The 17455-nt window shown below is 35.7% G+C and overlaps 2 protein-coding genes across 16 annotated transcripts in view; both read right to left on the minus strand.

Annotated features, from left to right (window-relative positions):
- gpr155b (G protein-coupled receptor 155b) overlaps nucleotides 1-13472 on the minus strand; it is a 698693-nt gene extending 685221 nt beyond the window's left edge. For 8 of the 11 annotated variants that reach the window (XR_012407657.1, XR_012407656.1, XR_012407655.1 and 5 more), the window contains exons 1-6: nucleotides 13329-13472; nucleotides 8528-8983; nucleotides 5749-5927; nucleotides 2985-3205; nucleotides 1015-1183; nucleotides 716-871 (exon numbers count right to left, since the gene is read on the minus strand). Coding sequence is in view for 7 of the 11 variants with exons in the window: in XM_073953696.1 (XP_073809797.1) it covers nucleotides 716-871; nucleotides 1015-1183; nucleotides 2985-3205; nucleotides 5749-5927; nucleotides 8528-8945 (1143 nt within the window). In the remaining 4 variants the exon portion in view is untranslated. The remainder of the gene's footprint in view (nucleotides 1-715; nucleotides 872-1014; nucleotides 1184-2984; nucleotides 3206-5748; nucleotides 5928-8527; nucleotides 8984-13328) is intronic. The other 3 variants (XM_073953693.1, XM_073953697.1, XM_073953694.1) reach the window with 1 other exon arrangement.
- Nucleotides 13473-14474: 1002 nt separating this feature from the next.
- wipf1b (WAS/WASL interacting protein family, member 1b) overlaps nucleotides 14475-17455 on the minus strand; it is a 28279-nt gene continuing 25298 nt past the window's right edge. For all 5 annotated transcript variants that reach the window (XM_068221901.2, XM_073953711.1, XM_073953712.1 and 2 more), the window contains 2 exons: nucleotides 16617-16730; nucleotides 14475-16447 (listed from right to left, as the gene is read on the minus strand). In XM_068221901.2, the coding sequence (XP_068078002.1) occupies nucleotides 16395-16447; nucleotides 16617-16730 (167 nt within the window). In that variant the 3' untranslated portion in view covers nucleotides 14475-16394. The remainder of the gene's footprint in view (nucleotides 16448-16616; nucleotides 16731-17455) is intronic.

Below are 17455 nucleotides of genomic sequence, written 5' to 3' on the forward strand. Positions count from 1 at the left end.
ATCGAATCGAATAGACAAAAGTAAACAACCACATAGGATAAAATCAGCCATGAACCATAGGAAACTTTGAAAGAGAGGAAAAATTATAGAACAGAACAGAAATAGGAAGGTAGAGAATGAGAAGTAAACAAGAGGGAACAGAAAGGAACCATGTCATAGAATAGAATAGAATAGAGTAGAATAGAATAGAATAGAATAGAATAGAATAGACCATTTTCACATGTTCAGGTTTCTTAGCAGAAGTCATCATAGTTAATAAAACACATAAATATTAAATGCATAAATGCATAAAATTACATAAATATGCAATTCTCTTCTTTGAAAGTGTTTTTGTGTTGATTTGTTGTTTGTTTTGTACAGTGTATGTATGCAAATGCGGGCAGGGCCGGATTAAGAACACATTGGACCCTGGGGCTATAGCAAATCCAAGGGTTCCCCTTCTAATTTTTTTTTTAGCCCACAAGTGTGTGTGTGTGTGTGTGTGTGTGTGTGTGTGTGTGTGTGTGTGTGTGTGTGTGTGTGTGTGTGTGTGTGTGTGTATGTAATTTTATAATAATCTAATTTTACACCATTTGATTTATATTTGATTATTATATATTTTTTTAAATAAAAACAGAAAAGAATAGCTAAAAATAATACTAGTTCATAAACCAAAATTGTTTAGAAACAGATATGCACCAGAATAGAAAAGAGAGAAACCCACATACACACTCACCAGTGCTATCAGACAGACAATGCTGATGTTAAAGCTGACGTCCTGCAGCTCCTTCACCAGGAACGAGGCCTCCATCCATGGAATGGTCAAAAGCCATGCAGACACATACATGATGGGCGCCGACAGGAACGTGCTGATTACCATACCAGAGGTCACCTGCCACACACACACACACACACACACACACACACACGCACACACACACACACACACACACACACACACAGAGAGACACTCTGATTTCTGTCGGACAAATGTTACAAAGCATCAATAATTGGAGTGATTCATTTATTGCTTACCACCTCCAGCTCCATGTTGTACTGCGCAGCGTAGATGGCCACACTGGGAGCGGTGGGGAAAACTCCATAAAGGAAAGCATAATCAGATAAGCTGGAGTGATTGGCTGAGCTGGAGTTACCAGCATCTAACAGCTCCACCATGTCTCTGCACATCAAAGGCATAACCAGTCTGTAAAACACAAACACGCCATCAGAGATTTGCCTACATTGCATGCAACAACTTTTAAAAAACATTTATTTAATATTCATGATTTTTGTAATTGTGTTTAAAACTTACATTCATTTGCATTATACAGATTAAACAGAAATAATAAACATGAATATTTGCTGGTAAAAAATAAATATGCAGAGTAAAAGTAAGAGAAAAACAAAATATTATTATATGTTATAGTTACTAATAAACCACATTTGTCTTAAAGGGATAGTTCACCCAAAAATGTACATTTACTCAGCATTTACTCAGCCTCAAATGAGGTTTATGAGTTTCTGTTTCTGGTAAACATGAAAGAAGATATTGGAAAGAGTCTTCAAAATATGTTCTTTGTTATGTTTAACAGAAGAAAGAAACTCAAATCGTTTGAAACTAGTGGAAGGTGAGAAAAAGACAACAGAATTGTCATTTTGGGGTGAATTATCCATTTAAATACACCGTGAGGCGGCACGGTGGCTCAGTGGTAAGCACTGTTGCCTCTGGCTGGGTTAGTTGGTATTTCTGTGTGGAATTTGCATGTTCTCCCTGTGTCCATGTGGGTTTCCTCTGGGTGCTCCAGTTTCCCCTATATTCCAACGACATGTGCTATAGATCAATTGAATAAACTAAAATGGTCCGTAGTGTATATGTGTGAATGTGAGTGTGTATTGGTGTTTTCCCCAATACTGGGTTGTGGCTGGAAGGGCATCTACTACATAAAACATATTCTGGAATAGTTAGAGGTTCATTCGGCTGTGGTGACCACTGAAATAGAGACTAAGTTGAAGAAAACGTAATGAATGAATGAATACACAGTGATCAGGTTTATGTATTAATCATAAATAAATTTGACGTAGTCTTTCAAATGATGTATCTTGCCTGTTTCACAGCTAAACGTATTAGAACCAAGTTCATATTTTTAATAAGTTCCTGAAAGCAAAGAAGGTCAAGGTGCTCCTAGATTGGATAGCCCAGTCACCAGACATGAACATTATTGAGCATGACTGGGGTAAAATGAAGGAGAAAGCATTACTTTTATTTGTTATTTGAGTCATTGCAGAGATGTATGGACGCAGTCCTCCAAACTCATGAGAGTCAAACACAATATTACTTCTTTAAAACATGTCGTTATATTGTATACTGCACATTATTTCTGTGCAGTGACAAGACTTTTGTCTAAGATAAATCAGACCTAACTGTCCTAATTAAATCATTAAAAATCAAGGCATGATCATATTTTATTCTGGTAAAATAAGAGTAATCTAGAGGCCTTTGCCTTTCATATTAGCCACTTCTGATCCCAAATCATCAACTAGAAGTCAAGTTATTATTTATTGTTCCTAAAACTTGGATCGGCGACAAGACTTTACTCAGTTAGTGTATATACTGTTGGTGTGTCTCCATGAACAGGGTTGAAAAACAAATGACTTATGGAATTATCAATGTGTTTATATGTATGTCTGAAGGGATTGGTTATTTTAACTAGCACAATCACGAATAGCTCTAAACCAGGGGTGGCCAATCCTGTTCCTGGAGATCTACCTTCCTGCAGATTTCAGTTGCTACCCTTATCAAACACACCTGTCTGTAATTATCAAGTGGATTTCAGGTCCTAATTAATTGGTTCAGGTGGGTTTGATCAGGGTAGGAGCTAAAGGTAGATCTCCAGGAACAGGATTGAGCACCCCTGCTCTAAACAGCGTGGAGTTCAAAACTACAGTCAATTAGTCAAACAGGCCATGAAGCCACAACACTTCACATTCAGCCTTCTTTCACTCACAGTTTGGCAGTGATGAGCAGGATGAGGGAGACGCCAGTGGAACGCGTGAGTTTGCTCATCTGTCCCACCATGTTCAGGCCCAAATAAAAGAGAGCCGCCCCTCCAAAGGAGTCTGCCAGTCCATCAACAAACTCTCCCAGCAAAACAGGCACTCGTCCTCCAAACACAAAATGAGAGACAATTCCAACCATAACCATGAAGACTATTGGGTTCTTCAAAACCTGAAAACAGAGGAAAAGGATTTAAAAAAAGCAGAAAATAGAGTTAACTTCCACATCTCCTAGATCTAAACAGTTGAGTTTTACCATTTTTGATCTCCAGGGCCCGGTTTTTTAAAAGGTTTAATCCGGATAAAATTGATCCGGATTTAGTAATCCTGTTTTTGCGATCCGTGATCACGTAATCCAGCTTACTTTTTAAGCCAGTTTTTTAAAGCAACATTGTATTGGATCAATCTGATCCGGATAGGAACTTTTCAGGATCACTAAATCTGGATTACCAGTGCTTAATCACAATGTAGATGGATAGATAGGCCTATGTAAAGAGCAACAACTAGAATAGCCAACAACTAGAAGAGCAACAACTAGAATATAACTTTATTTTTATTTGAAATGAAAACTAAGAAAATTTTATAAATAATAAAATAATTATAATAATAAATAATAAAAGCAGGAAAAAACCCACCCCATCCTCTTCCAGCAGTCCACTCATCTGAGATCTACAACACTGTACATTGAGGATATTTATAGTAAGTTTCGAATATAGATGTATTAAATAAAAAAAAGACAATGTTGAAACCTCCACAATAATGTCAGACTTCCTCATCTGATGTGGAGGGAGCAGCTTGTCTGAGTCAGAGTCAGTTGTTTCTTTGCCAGATGAAGATGAACTTATGCCCAGTCTCTTTTTGCAATTGTTGAAAGTGATTTCAAAAATCAGGCATTGCCATTCTTTGCATTTTTTTGTTATTCTGTAATCATTGCATGCATCACTGATAAATATTCTAAACACAAAAATATTTTCCATTGAGATGAATATATATATATATATATATACATATATATATATATATATATATATATATTCATCTCAATGGAAAATATTTTTGTGTTTAGAATATTTATCAGTGATATATATGCAAACAATGGCAATGCCTGATTTTTAAAATCTCTTTCAACAATTGCAAAAAGAGACTTAAAGCACAGCTTCGTCTGGCAGAGAAACAAGCTGCTCTCTCCACATCAGATGAGGAAGTCTGAACTTATTGTGGAGTTTTTGACATTAAGTCTTTTTTTTATTTACATCTATATTTGAAACTTATTATAAATATCCTCAATGTACAGTGTTGTAGGTCTCAGATGAGTGGACTGCTTAAAGAGGACGGCGTGTTGTTTTTCTTGTTTTTATTATTTATTATTATTATTATTTTAATAATTATAAAATTTTCTTAGTTTTCATTTCAAATAAATATATATATATATATATATATATATATATATATATATATATATATATATATATATATATATATATATATATATATATATATATATATTCCTTGGACTATATATATCATTTAGTAACAGAATAAAATGTATTGTTTTTGGTAAATTTTCACAGCTGTTTGGGGGATTATTTTATGAGGCCAAACTCTTTCTATTTTGCTGTAGGCCTATACTGAAAGGCTAAGTACGTTAAAGCCTATAATCACTATAGCCTGACAGATGAACAAATAAAATTAAAACCTTATGAATAAATGGTATATCTCGTAAGATACTGCATCATCCAAATTTAGTTTTATTTAATAATTTTTTTAAGTTTTCATTACATTTTGGGCATGAAATCCACGCTAAATCCACCCTTCTGATGGGATCAGTTTAATCCAGGTTTTTTGGATCAAAGTGATCCAAATCCTACAAAAAAGGTCTGAAAAACCCAAACTGAAGGTTTGATCCGGATCAAAACCAAGATTGGATTACGTGATCTAATCCCATTTTCAAGATTTGATCCAATCCCTTATGCAAAATCCTAGTGGATTACTTTTGAAAAAGCGGGCCCTGGAGCACTTTTAGCTTAGCTTAGCATAAATCATTGAATCGGATTAGACCATTAGCCTCTCACTCAAAAATGTCTGACATTTCTAAAATGATCAAAATTTCCTACTTAAGTTTTGACTCTTCTGTAATGACAGCGTGTACCATGATCGACGGAAAATGAAAAGATGCTATTTTCTATGTCAATATGCGTAGGAACTACAATATACTCTCTTTCTGTAAAGCAATAATCAAGAAATTTGCCTCTGTACCATGGCTGCTGCAGGTACAATGATATTACACAGAATATAACTAGTGGGGCAAGTGTAGGGCTTGGTGCTGGGGACTATTTTCAGGTGTTGCATAATATCCTTTCACCTGCTACAGCAGTAAAGTTGCTTAATTATTACTCTGGAATAAGAGTAGTTCCTCTCCATATCAACCAAAAAAACAGCAACTTTTCATTTTCCGTCCATCTTAATACACAATGTAACTACACAATCGTCAAGCTTTAAATAAGAAAATCATCGAAAAAAATTTGGTCATTTTTGAATGACATGCTAATGGTCTAATCCGATTCAATGATCTATGCTAAGCAAAGCTAAAAGTGATCCTGCTAGACATGGAGATCGCCTGAACAATAAAAAAAAATAATACTCATCCGTTTAAATCTAGATGAGTTTTTTGTATAAAAAACAAACTTCTGGATGATGATGATGATGAATACACACCTGCAGTGTGACGGTGAAGATGACGTGCAGTTTGCTGTAGTTTGGATCACTGCTGTGTCTCCATCTCTGGATCTCACACAGAGCGAAGCCCACAGGGTTGAGGAGCATCAGCGACACAGGAGCCACCAGATAGATGTACTGCTCATACTCCGAGTGAGAGTTTCTGTACAGCGCATCCACTGCAGAAACAACCCCAGCTCATCATCAATCACATAACAGCTTTTCTGTGTCTGCATCTCAGATGAGGAGGCCCTGAGAAGTCCTTTTACACTTCATGTTGACATTTGTTTAGTCATATAAATAAGAGTCGAATATGTAAAGGGAATTAAAAAGCATCAAAGCAATAAACATATGCAGCGTTATTTTTTCCCTATACATTACAATGTGTTTTTTTTATTATAATTATTAGGCATTTTCACCCTGATTTACAGAAGACACTCACTATGTCATTCAGTATAACAACAATAGTTTAAATAACACATAGATATTGACATGCATTTTTAGAAGAAGAATAATTTGAAACATTAAAAGACTGTATTGTCACAAAGCAGCCCTAAAATATTAATGAACTGTCAATTTTATACATTTATAGGTACTGGTCAAGTATACCATTTGAATTTTACTGTTACACTGAATAATGATCTATCACTATTTCACCCATATTCTGCAATTTAATTTCGAGGAAAATTATATGAATGAGCACTTGCATCGAACATGATTGTGAACTATTTATGTGAAATACCTTTTTTGTAAATTTAATTTGATGCAGAATGCAAAATGAGACGTCTTATCTACATCCATATCTCAACAATGTAATTATTATGCAATTATTTATGTAAAAAAGGTATGGCTAACTAAACGTGTCCCAGAATGAGAATGTGAATATTGAGTTTTTTAAATTGTTGCAAATTTATTAAAAATAAAAACCTGAAAAATCAAATCTACACTAGTATTCACAGCCTTTGCTTAATACTTTGTTGATGCATCTTTGGCAGCAATTACAGCCTCAAGTCTTTTTGAATATGATGCCACAAGCTTGGCACACCTGTCTTTGGCAATTTTTGCCCATTCCTCTTTGCAGAATTTCAGGCGTGGAGTGGCTTCCGTCTGGCCCCTCTACCATACAAGCCTGATTGGTTTACTGCTGCACAGATGGTTGTCCTTCTGTAAGGGTCTCCTCTCTCAACAGACGAATGCTGAAGCTCATACAGAGTGACCATCGGGTTATTGATCACCTCCCTGACTAAGGCCCTTCTCCCCTGATCACTCAGCTTAGATGGCCGGCCAGCTCTAGGAAGAGTCCTGGTGGTTCCAAACATCTTCCACTTACGGATGTTGGAGGTCACTGTGCTCACTGGAACTTTCAGAGCAGCAGAAATGTTTCTGTAACCTTCCCCAGTCTTGTGCCTCAAGACAATCCTGTCTCGGAGGTCTACAGACAATTCCTTTGTCTTCATGCTTGGTTTGTGCTTTGACATGCACTGTAAACCCTGGGACCTTATATAGACAGGTGTATACCTCAATTCATGTCCAATCCACTGAGTTTACCACCGGTGAGCTCCAATTAGGCTGCTGAAACATCTCAAGAGTGATCAGTGGAAACAGAATGTACCTGAGCTTCACAGCAAAGGCTGTGAATACTGATGTACATGTAATTTTTCTGCTTTTTTATTTATAATAAATTTGCAACAATTTAAAAAAATGTTTTTTTTTCACATTGTTATTATGGGGTATTGTGTGTAGAATTCTGAGGAAATAAATACATTTATTTTATTTTGGAATAAGGCTATGACAGAAAAATCTGGAAAAAGTCAAGCGCTATGAAAGCTTTCTGGAGGCACTGTATATATTTTGTATTTTTGTGTCAAATGTACATATTTGGATCTGTATTCAATGGCCTTGTTTATCGATCATAAGTCTGGGCAGGCCAGATTCACGTTGGCAGGCCAGACTGACATCAGGCCACTGGGAAATGTCCCTGTGCTTCCTATGGCCAGTCCGCCCCTGGTGCTTTTATTTATATGTATCCGGAATCCTCCCTCATGAGATTTCTGATCTTTGATATGTGACCCTTATATGGCAGCATCTGATAAAAAATAAATACTTATGAATGTATGAAAGTACTTAAAGGTCCCATGAAATTAAACATAAGTTTTTCAGATGTTAGTATTGTTCAATTTTAAGATATATATGAGCTACTGTGCTCCAAAACAGACAACATTTGTGTTTAGAAAATATAAAACTAATATAAACATGTAGAGCTTGCAGTTTTTTACTTCCGCCTAAATGGATTAGCGTTTTTTTTTCACGACCCCTCATACTTCAGATTCTCATCAAATCATAACCAATCAAAAGCTCCCAAGTATCTGACATGCCCCGCCCCCTTCAAGATGCTTTTTATTTGCTTTTCATTTGATGCACTGGAGCTCAACCACTTTTACTGACAGAGTGGTGATAAAGCAAAATGCTATTGGCTGTTTTTAAAAAGAGGAGGAGCTACACCATGTCACACCCTCTCTTCGTGTTTCAGTTGAGATCAGGTCAAACACTGAATTAAAATGCACATTTTAAAGCACTTCATGGGACCTTTAAGACTGTATCCAGCTACCTAGGAACTGATATTGTTTGTATTTTCCTATTTTAATGTTGTCATTTGAAAGTGTTTTTTGTTCTGATTTGTTTGAAAAATAAATATATTAAAAAAGAAGACACTGCCTTCTCTGGAAAAACTCATTTTGCATATTTGCATGCTTGCATATGTGTGTGAGCAGGTCCTCACCTATAGGATATCCCAGAGCGAAGTCATTGCTCTGCGTGGCGAAGATAGCAAACAGCCCAGCTTTACTGTACTTGCTCTCAGGATCAGCCACCAGCAGCGTCAGCACACACACCAGCGTGAACACGCACACTTTTGCGATCAAAACACTCCACAGAAAAGACCAGACGACGTGCTGGAACTGCAGCTGCACCATGTTCTTGAAAAGCAGCGCAGGGAGAGCGAAACACGACACGAAGCTGCCCAGACCGTTGACCTGCGCCGCGCTGATGATGCCACTGCGACCTGCCGCGTAACCGCACAGGATGATGCCGAAGCACTCCAGCAGGGCAGGGAAAAGCTTGTCTATGGACATGGCTGGCGCTCCGAGAGGGCTGTGGGTGACGTTAAGGCCATGGATGGACACATACAGGCCCTCCATGATGATAAAGAAATGAGCTAATGGTGCAGATCAGAAAGCTGGAATTAAAAATGATACAGAAAAAAGATGAAAATATGTGAAATCATGGACACTGCTTTATATATTGCTGCTTATGACACTTTAATGGCAACTAGGCTTGGGCAGTCTCTAAATTTTGATACCGTCAAACCTTCTCCCTATTGGACCTCGGTATACGGCATTACCGTGAATAATAAAAAATTATTACGTAAGACTCAGACAGCATCATTAAACTGTTGGCTTGTGCCTGAACTGTTTAGAAACTGAATACCAAACTCTAAAACTGAAACAAAAACAAAAAAGCATGCACAACAATATTAACAACTTTTCTTAGCAACAAATAGCAGTTTATAAATAAAAAAAGTGCAAATACAACAGTCAAACAGAATTGAATTAACATAAACGGCCAGAAGTTTTCGTGCACACAAGTCAATTTTATTTTATGTCCTTAAAGGACCTTTTTTTTCCCTATTTTGTGGAAAGAGACCATTTCCTTCGTCTAGTATTTTGTCACAACATCAGTACAGGTTTTCCGACTAACACTGTCCCTTTTGTACTTTGTTGTTTTCCCGAAGGCCCCTATTACCATCGGCTGGCGGTGGACCTAGATGTTGTTGGTCTTGCATCAGGAGGCAATAAAACTGTTCCACTGAGTGAAGTCGAGTTCATCTTCACAGCAGTTAGCAGATGGTAGTTTCTATGGATGCACAATATATCGGCGGCCATATCGTTATCGGCCGATAAATGCTATTTTTGAGATTATCGTTATCGATCCGATGTCTAAATTAGTTTGATATCTTTAAGCCGATAAATTACGTAATTGTACAGAACTGCCTGCCTCGCGCATGCGTAGGTGGAACTTTTTCCGACTTGTTCAGTGCACTATAATGGATCTCTCCTCACTTTGTTTATTCCTTCAAAGTCCGTCCTTTCTTCATGTGGTATTGCTGTGCGTTAATAACTCAGTAAGTAACTGTATTCCTCATCATTGTAGATATGTTTGATAGTGTCATTGTGTATTTTTGTTGAAATCACCTTAGGAAAAAATATTACTTGTGTAAACATAACAGCAGAGATGCACACGTGCTAAACAACTCGTTGGGTTGTTTGTAATCTAATATGATTATTTGTTATTATCAATGCCTTGCTTGCCATGTGTTGTTGATGTAAGATTGTATTCAGTTTAATCGGAATATTCATATTGATTATAACTCTCAACGGTTTATTATAAACTTTTCATCGATCATTTTTGCTGCAATAGACAGCAAGAACAAACATAGAAGCGTTTTCTGATTGACAAGCAGCAGCTACATGTTCAAAAGAATCTAAAACGCCGAACAGGATGAATTTATGCCGCATTTTCTCAAGTAATATAATCTGTATTCAGCTTTTCGCTTGTCCGGTGGCTCTGAACTGTCAAAACACCTCTAAAAAAGGCTTTTTCGGACATGACACATTTGTTCATATGTACATTACTGTAACACGTTTTATTCAACAACATATGAGCTGATTTCAGTCCTTTTTTTTAAATATATTAAACTTGCTTGTTGATTAAATCCCATTTTGTTATTTAGCCTATTTTTTATGCAACAGTCAAGCTGCATGTTAATTTGCAATGAAGAAAAGGAAATAATTTATTTTTGGCATGTGATTTATGAGAAATCGTGAACATTAGTCTATATAATCACCTTGCAATTTTGAAATTATAGCTTGTTTGTTTTAAATATAGACTATTCCGTTCATAAGAGCAGTTCAATATTTCATGAAGTTTGCTGTATAAAAATATAACATTTTATATTTATAACATTCATCATATTATTTATAACTTTCGGCCTATATATATCGGCTATCGGCCTCCAAGTCTGAAGAGTTATTGGTTATCGATATCGGCCAAACAATCCATATCGGTGCATCCCTAGTAGTTTGGTATATGCAACTTTAGGTTTGAGATATTTCCATCTCTCGCGTTCAACTTTTGTTGCACAATTTGCAAATTGCCTCGTCCGTATTTACCGCCTCTACCTTCTCGTTTGATCGAAATCTGAAATACTGCCAAACTGCAGAAGTTGTGTTTTTTTCGAGACCAAGCCACTTAGTTTGTACCTCACCATCTTTCCCCAGCTCTCTCTTTCTCCTCCACGCTGTCCCGTGATGACGACCACACATACGTCTCTTTAGCCATTAAATAAATTATATTTAACATTTATTCTTTGTCTCCTAAATAGGTGCATTGTTTTTATGATGGTATAACGGTATTGAAACTGATACCGTTGCTATTTTTAGATACCATGGTATACCATTCTTCCGTATTACCGCCCAAGCCTAATAGCAACCTTGTTATACAACCTCAAATCTGAAAAGTTGGGACAGTATAGTATGAAAAAATAAAGTAGTGGTTTCCAAATTTACTTTGACTTGTATTTCACTGCAGACAATATGAACACAAAATATTTCATGTCTTCATTTCATTTGTAAATATACATCCTTTCCTGTAACTCAGACCTGAAACATATTCTAAGAAATCAGGTAAACTGGTTAAATTATGATGCATTTTCAAACAGGTGATGTCAACAGGTGACTTTAAGGATTATTTGTTACAAAAGTAGCATCCAAGAAAGGTCTAGTCCTTTAGGAGCAAAGATAGGCTGAGGATCGCCAGTTTGCAAACAAATACCTGAGAAAATGAATGAATTGTTTAAAAACAATGTTCCTCAAAGAAAGATATGAAGACATTTGGATATTTCACCTTCAACCGTGCAAAACTTAATTAAAAGATTCTAGGAATCTGGAGGAATTTCAGCGTGAAAAGACAAGGGCGCAAGTCTACGCTGAACAACTGTGATATCTGATCCCTCAGGTGGCATATTGCGATATCACCACATGGGCTCAGCACTACTTTGGCAAACCTTTGTCAAGTACCACATTCGTAATGACATCCACACATGCCAGTTAAAACTCTACTGTGCCAAAAGAAAGCCCTATGTTAACAGTGTTCAGAAGCACAGTCCACTTCTCTTGGATCAGAAGCAACTTTGAACCCTCACACAGCGGAAATGTGTACTGTGGTCAGATGAATCAGTATTTCAGGTATTTTGGGTAGAAATAGATGCTGTGTGCTCCAGACCAAAAAAGAAAAGGATCATCCAGACTGTTACCAGCAACAAGTCTAAAAGAAAGGGGTTTAGTATGATATGGGGTTGTGTCAGTACCCTTAGCAAAGGTAACTTGCACTTGTTATTGCACCATTAATGGTGGAAAGTACATCGAGATTTTGCAGAGACTTCTTTTGCAGAGACGCCCATGCATTTTTCAACAAGACAATGCAAAACCATATTCTGTACTCGTTACAAAATGTCCAGGCTGCAAATGTAGAGACAGGTGACTGGCCTGCCTGCAGTCCCGACCTGTCTCCAATAGAGAATGTGTGGCGCATTTTCAAGTGCAAAATGCAACAACGAAGACCTCATACTGTTGCCTACCTTAAGACGTGTTTGCAAAATTACACCTGAAATATTTCATCACTTGGTGTCTTCAGCCCCTAAATGTCTTTTAATTGTTGTGAAAGTAATGCCAACATTACAAAGTAGTAAATGCTTTACTGTTCCAGCTTTTTTTTGTGTTGCAAGAACCAAAATTAGAATATGTGTTTATTAAAAAACATTACGAGGAACACATTAAATAATGTGCTGTTTTATACAGAAATCACAACTTTCTTTTTATTTGCGTTTTTCATACTGTCTCGACTTTTTCTGATTTAGGGTTATAATTGCACTAGATATTTATTTTATTGTGCAAAAAAAATCATGTTATATTATAATGAAATTAAACGAATTCACTGTATTAAAATTTTACATAACATGTACTAAATAAACTGTAACCCAAGTATAACAAGTCATATAAATGGCTAATATTAAATCAATATTTTATATTGATTAATAAAAATAATAAACACAGAAAACTGTTCCCACTTGTATTACCCAAACCATGGATCCTAAAATTCCAATTAAATGACAACTATTAATTAAACATAGTTTTACTATAGTTAATTGTGGATATTGCTGTTAATAATGACCACAACAATAACACATCAACAATCATTTAAATTACGATAACAACAAATCGTTGATTTTAATTTTAATTAAATGAAAAATAAATTTGGATACTGGCGAATTGTAGTCTATAATAATAACAACAACAATAATAACATGTATACAACATCAAAACCGTTAAAGTTTATTCAGAAATAGACATAAATGTTATTTCTTATAAACAAGGCCATTGAGTACACATCAAAATAGCTACATTTGGCAGGAATATCTCGCAAAAGAAAATACATGATAAAAATAGCGACTGTTGAAGACGTACCGTGCGTTCAGGTGTCGAGATGATCGATACATGGATTGTATATAATGTCATTAAAGAAAAACACAGTAGAAACATCCATGCTTACACTCTGCTCACAGCATCACGAGCGCTTCAGCACTCCGTTACTTTCAATGTCAAATCACTGAATGACTGACGCGAGATTCCGCCTATGTTGTCGAAAAGCCCCGCCTTAGTTCATCTGATCATGGCGCTGATTGGCGGAAATGTAGGAACTATGCCGAAATAGATGGAACACTTGCATTCGATTGGCTACAGTCACGCGCGCTAGTGGATGGGCGTCATATTGCCGCTAATATTAGTACTGAGGGAATCTTCTGGGGCCTTGTTTACCTGGTAATTCTTATTTTAAATGAAGTACGTTTCATTATCATTTATTTCAGCATTTCTGGAAAAAAAGTGCACTGAAATCAAACAACAACAAAACATACAAAGAACATTGTGGGCAGTTTGCATACTGAAAACAGCTTCACAACATCCGAAACACATAGAAACGAGCATTAAATAAAATGAAATACAAACACCAGCTTTGCTTGCATGTTTATTTAGGAAACAGCACATTTGGCACACTTGAATAGTTCTTTTTGTATTACTGTATACTAAAATACAAATTAAACAACATAACGTTGTATGAACTGAAATTGTAGCCATATAAGGGCACAAAGTGAACATATTAACGTACCATATTAGCCTATAGGGATTGTTCGTTATTGTCACCCTCCAATGTTTTTTTTTTCACAAAAGAAGATATTTTGAAGAATGTTGAGCAACAGTAATCACTGACATGCATAGTAGTTAATGACAATTGGTTTCAAAAACATTTTTTAAAGCTTCTTTTTCAAAAGCAGAAAGAAAATCAAAGAGGTTTGTAGGAGAACTGAGAGTAAATGACATTTTAATATTAGTACTGAGGGAATCTTCTAGGGCATTGTTTACCTGGTATTTCTTGTTTGAATGAAGTGTGTTTCATTTTCTTAATTTATTTCAGAATTTCTGAAAAAAAAGTGCACTGAAATCAAACAACAACAAAACATACAAAGAACATTTGTGTGCAGTCAGCATACTGAAAACAGCTTCACAACAAATGAAACGCATAGAAATGAGCGTTAAATAAAATGAAATACAAAATCCAGCTTTGCTTGCATGTTTATTTAGAAAACAGCACATTTGGCACACAAGAATAGCTCTTTTTTGTATTACTGTATAGTAAAAAATACAAATTAAACAACATAACGTTGTATGAACTAAAATTGTAGCTATATTAAGGCACAAAGTGAACATTACCGTACCATGTTAGCCTATAGGGATTGTTCACGCAATAATGAATATTCTGGTATTATTTCCTCACCCTCAAATGTTTTTTTTTTTTCACAAAAGAAGATATTTTGAAGAATGTTGAGCAACAGTAATCACTGACATTCATTAAAAAAAAAAAAGAAATGCTATGGAGTAATGGATACTGGTTTAAAAAACATTTTTAAAGCTTTTTTTCAAGAGAACTTGAAAACCAGTAACCACTGACATTAATAGAAAACATACTATGGAAGTCAATGACTACTGCTTTCAAACATTTTTAAAGCTTCTTTTTCAAGAGAAGAAATAAAATCAAAGAGACGGGCAAGTAAATGACAGAATTTTCATTTCTGGGTGAACCATCGCAAGCTTTTGATCATACCGCAATATCTTTGCAAGCACAACATAATAAATCATGCCTTAGTTTTAATAATAATGTTGGTGCCACATATTGTGTCTTTTTTGGCTGTGCTTCTCTCTTGTTTAAGTGATTTTTTAATGTTTCTTTAAAGGCCATTCCCATGTAAACAAACAAAAGGCAGCATTAACCTGGACTTTTGATTCTTTCACTACAAGTACACAAATGAAGAAAACATATTAAATGCAGCTCAAGGTATAATACGCTTTCTGATTATACTTTAAGTCAAGCACTGTAAAATATAATAGTAAACATCTGAAAAATATACATATAAGGCAACGTAATACTGAGCTAACATTAGCAACATAAGCAAGTGCATACAACATTTTTTAAACACATTTTTGGCTTATATCTATCAGGAATAGTCATATGTCAGCTCCAAGACTTGTTAAAATGATCTGCAGAGCATTTAAAGGCGTAGTTCACCCCCCTAAAAATGAAAAGGCTGCTTTCCCTCAAGAACAAATCTTCAGATTATCATGTTTTTTGTGTGCAACACACGAAATTCATAAATTGCTAAGAACCACTTGAGTTTGGTGAGAAATTGTTTTGATTTTGAGTGATCTATAAATCTAATAATGGCCATCTACAGTTCTCCATGAATTCAGTCCCTCCTAATTTCACATAAGGACTTGTATGTTAATACATCTGATGCTAGTACCATTCACACAATATTCAGTGTTCTGTGTAACTTTTTGTCCTTTATCACCACATAACTAAAGCAAACGTTTTTCTATCAAATATTATTACGTGAGCATTTCAGTCAGCCACTTCAAGTTACCTGACATTTTGTTCAAGTTACCTGATTTTACTGCCATTGGAAGCTTAAAAAGTAGATGCTAATTTGCTACTGTGTTGTTGTATAAAAACAGCCAGAGGGCGCCAAAACTCATCGAAATACGACGATATCCTGCACCCAAAGGCCTATAAGTTTTTCATTATATCCTTGAGAAGTGTATTGCTTAGACATAAACATCAAAACAGTAGAAGTGGCAAACTCCTAAAACTTTCAGCATGTCCCTGAGGGACAATAAATGGCACAACAATTCTTCTCATTCAAAAACAAAACAGTCAAACTTAGCTTTAGTATTATTGTAACTCATCACTCGACAGGCAAAAAAGCAATTGAGAATCATTTCTGAAGCAAACAACAACAAAACTGTATAGAATAAGGGGTGTTTTAACAGAAAACTGTTTTTATACTTCTTTTATACATGATTTTTTTATATATATTTTAATGAATTACTCTGGCAGAAAAAACAACATCACAGAAACAAACAGTTCCAGAGAAACTTAGAAAATCAGGAAAGGGAAGGATTGTCAGGCCTTTTTCTTTTTCACCTAGGTATAGGAGGCAGGGGAGGTGCTCCTCGCTCTTTCTTCCCTGAACCTGAAACAGACAGAAACACACACGTAGGCACATAAACAAATGGATAAGGCCACGATTGTGCTGAGAGTTATTCAAAACATTCACTGGCATGGGAAAGCGACAGCTGTGGGTCAGCTTTGTCTATGTGCACAGCAAAAAAAAAGGGAATAAGATGACTGGGATTGGTTACCTCGGCTTTCATTTCGCACTATTTTGCTGGGGTAGGTCTTTTGACAGGGGATGTAGGGATCTGGGGGTGGAAGATCCGATACAGGCCGGAATGTGAAGCGTGATTCCCATTCATCTTGAAGAAACAAATCAAACACACACACCTTTAGAATATATGTCGTATACACTTCCTGAAGTATGGCAGGGTTAGTATATGAGCTACTGACAACATCTGAGACATGCAGTAAACTGTAACGTTTAAAAGAAGAAATGTGGTATATTAGCGCAAAAGTGCTTTAATTTATATTTCATTAAAATGATAGCTCACCCCAAAATCTTTATTTCCTTAAAATTGAGTTTCTCTATTTTGTTAAACACAAAATAAGATCTGAGAAGAAACAGGCTTATAACAAGTAAAAGATTTTTGTTGAACTATCTCTTTAAGTACGTTAGGTTAGGTTATGTAATGTATTATAGGTACACGGGTGTGTGATGTAAATGTAATGCACATTTATTTCGGAACAATTATGAGACACCAGTAAACAGTTTAAAAAAAATACAACCAATTTTTCATGCAGAATTTTTTATCACTCTATTTTCAGAGAGAAATAATATAGACAATTCAATAGCAGAGAAACTGTGTAGTGTGCTTGACAAATCGTCTGTATTTTTATTGTGGAAGCAAATCGTTTTCACATAGTATAGCAGTGTTGGGTAAAGATCCTTTTTAAGAAATGAAAGTGAAAGTATGGGTTGTTATTTTAGCATTTTTTAGATTAAGACAAGCTTATCATTATAATATACAGTGCCCAGCACCCATTCTCCATTTCAGCGTCCACTCCATTTCAAATATTTGTATCC

This window comes from Danio rerio, chromosome 6 (genome assembly GCF_049306965.1).
Source record: "Danio rerio strain Tuebingen ecotype United States chromosome 6, GRCz12tu, whole genome shotgun sequence".
Classification (NCBI taxonomy): Eukaryota; Metazoa; Chordata; class Actinopteri; order Cypriniformes; family Danionidae; genus Danio; species Danio rerio.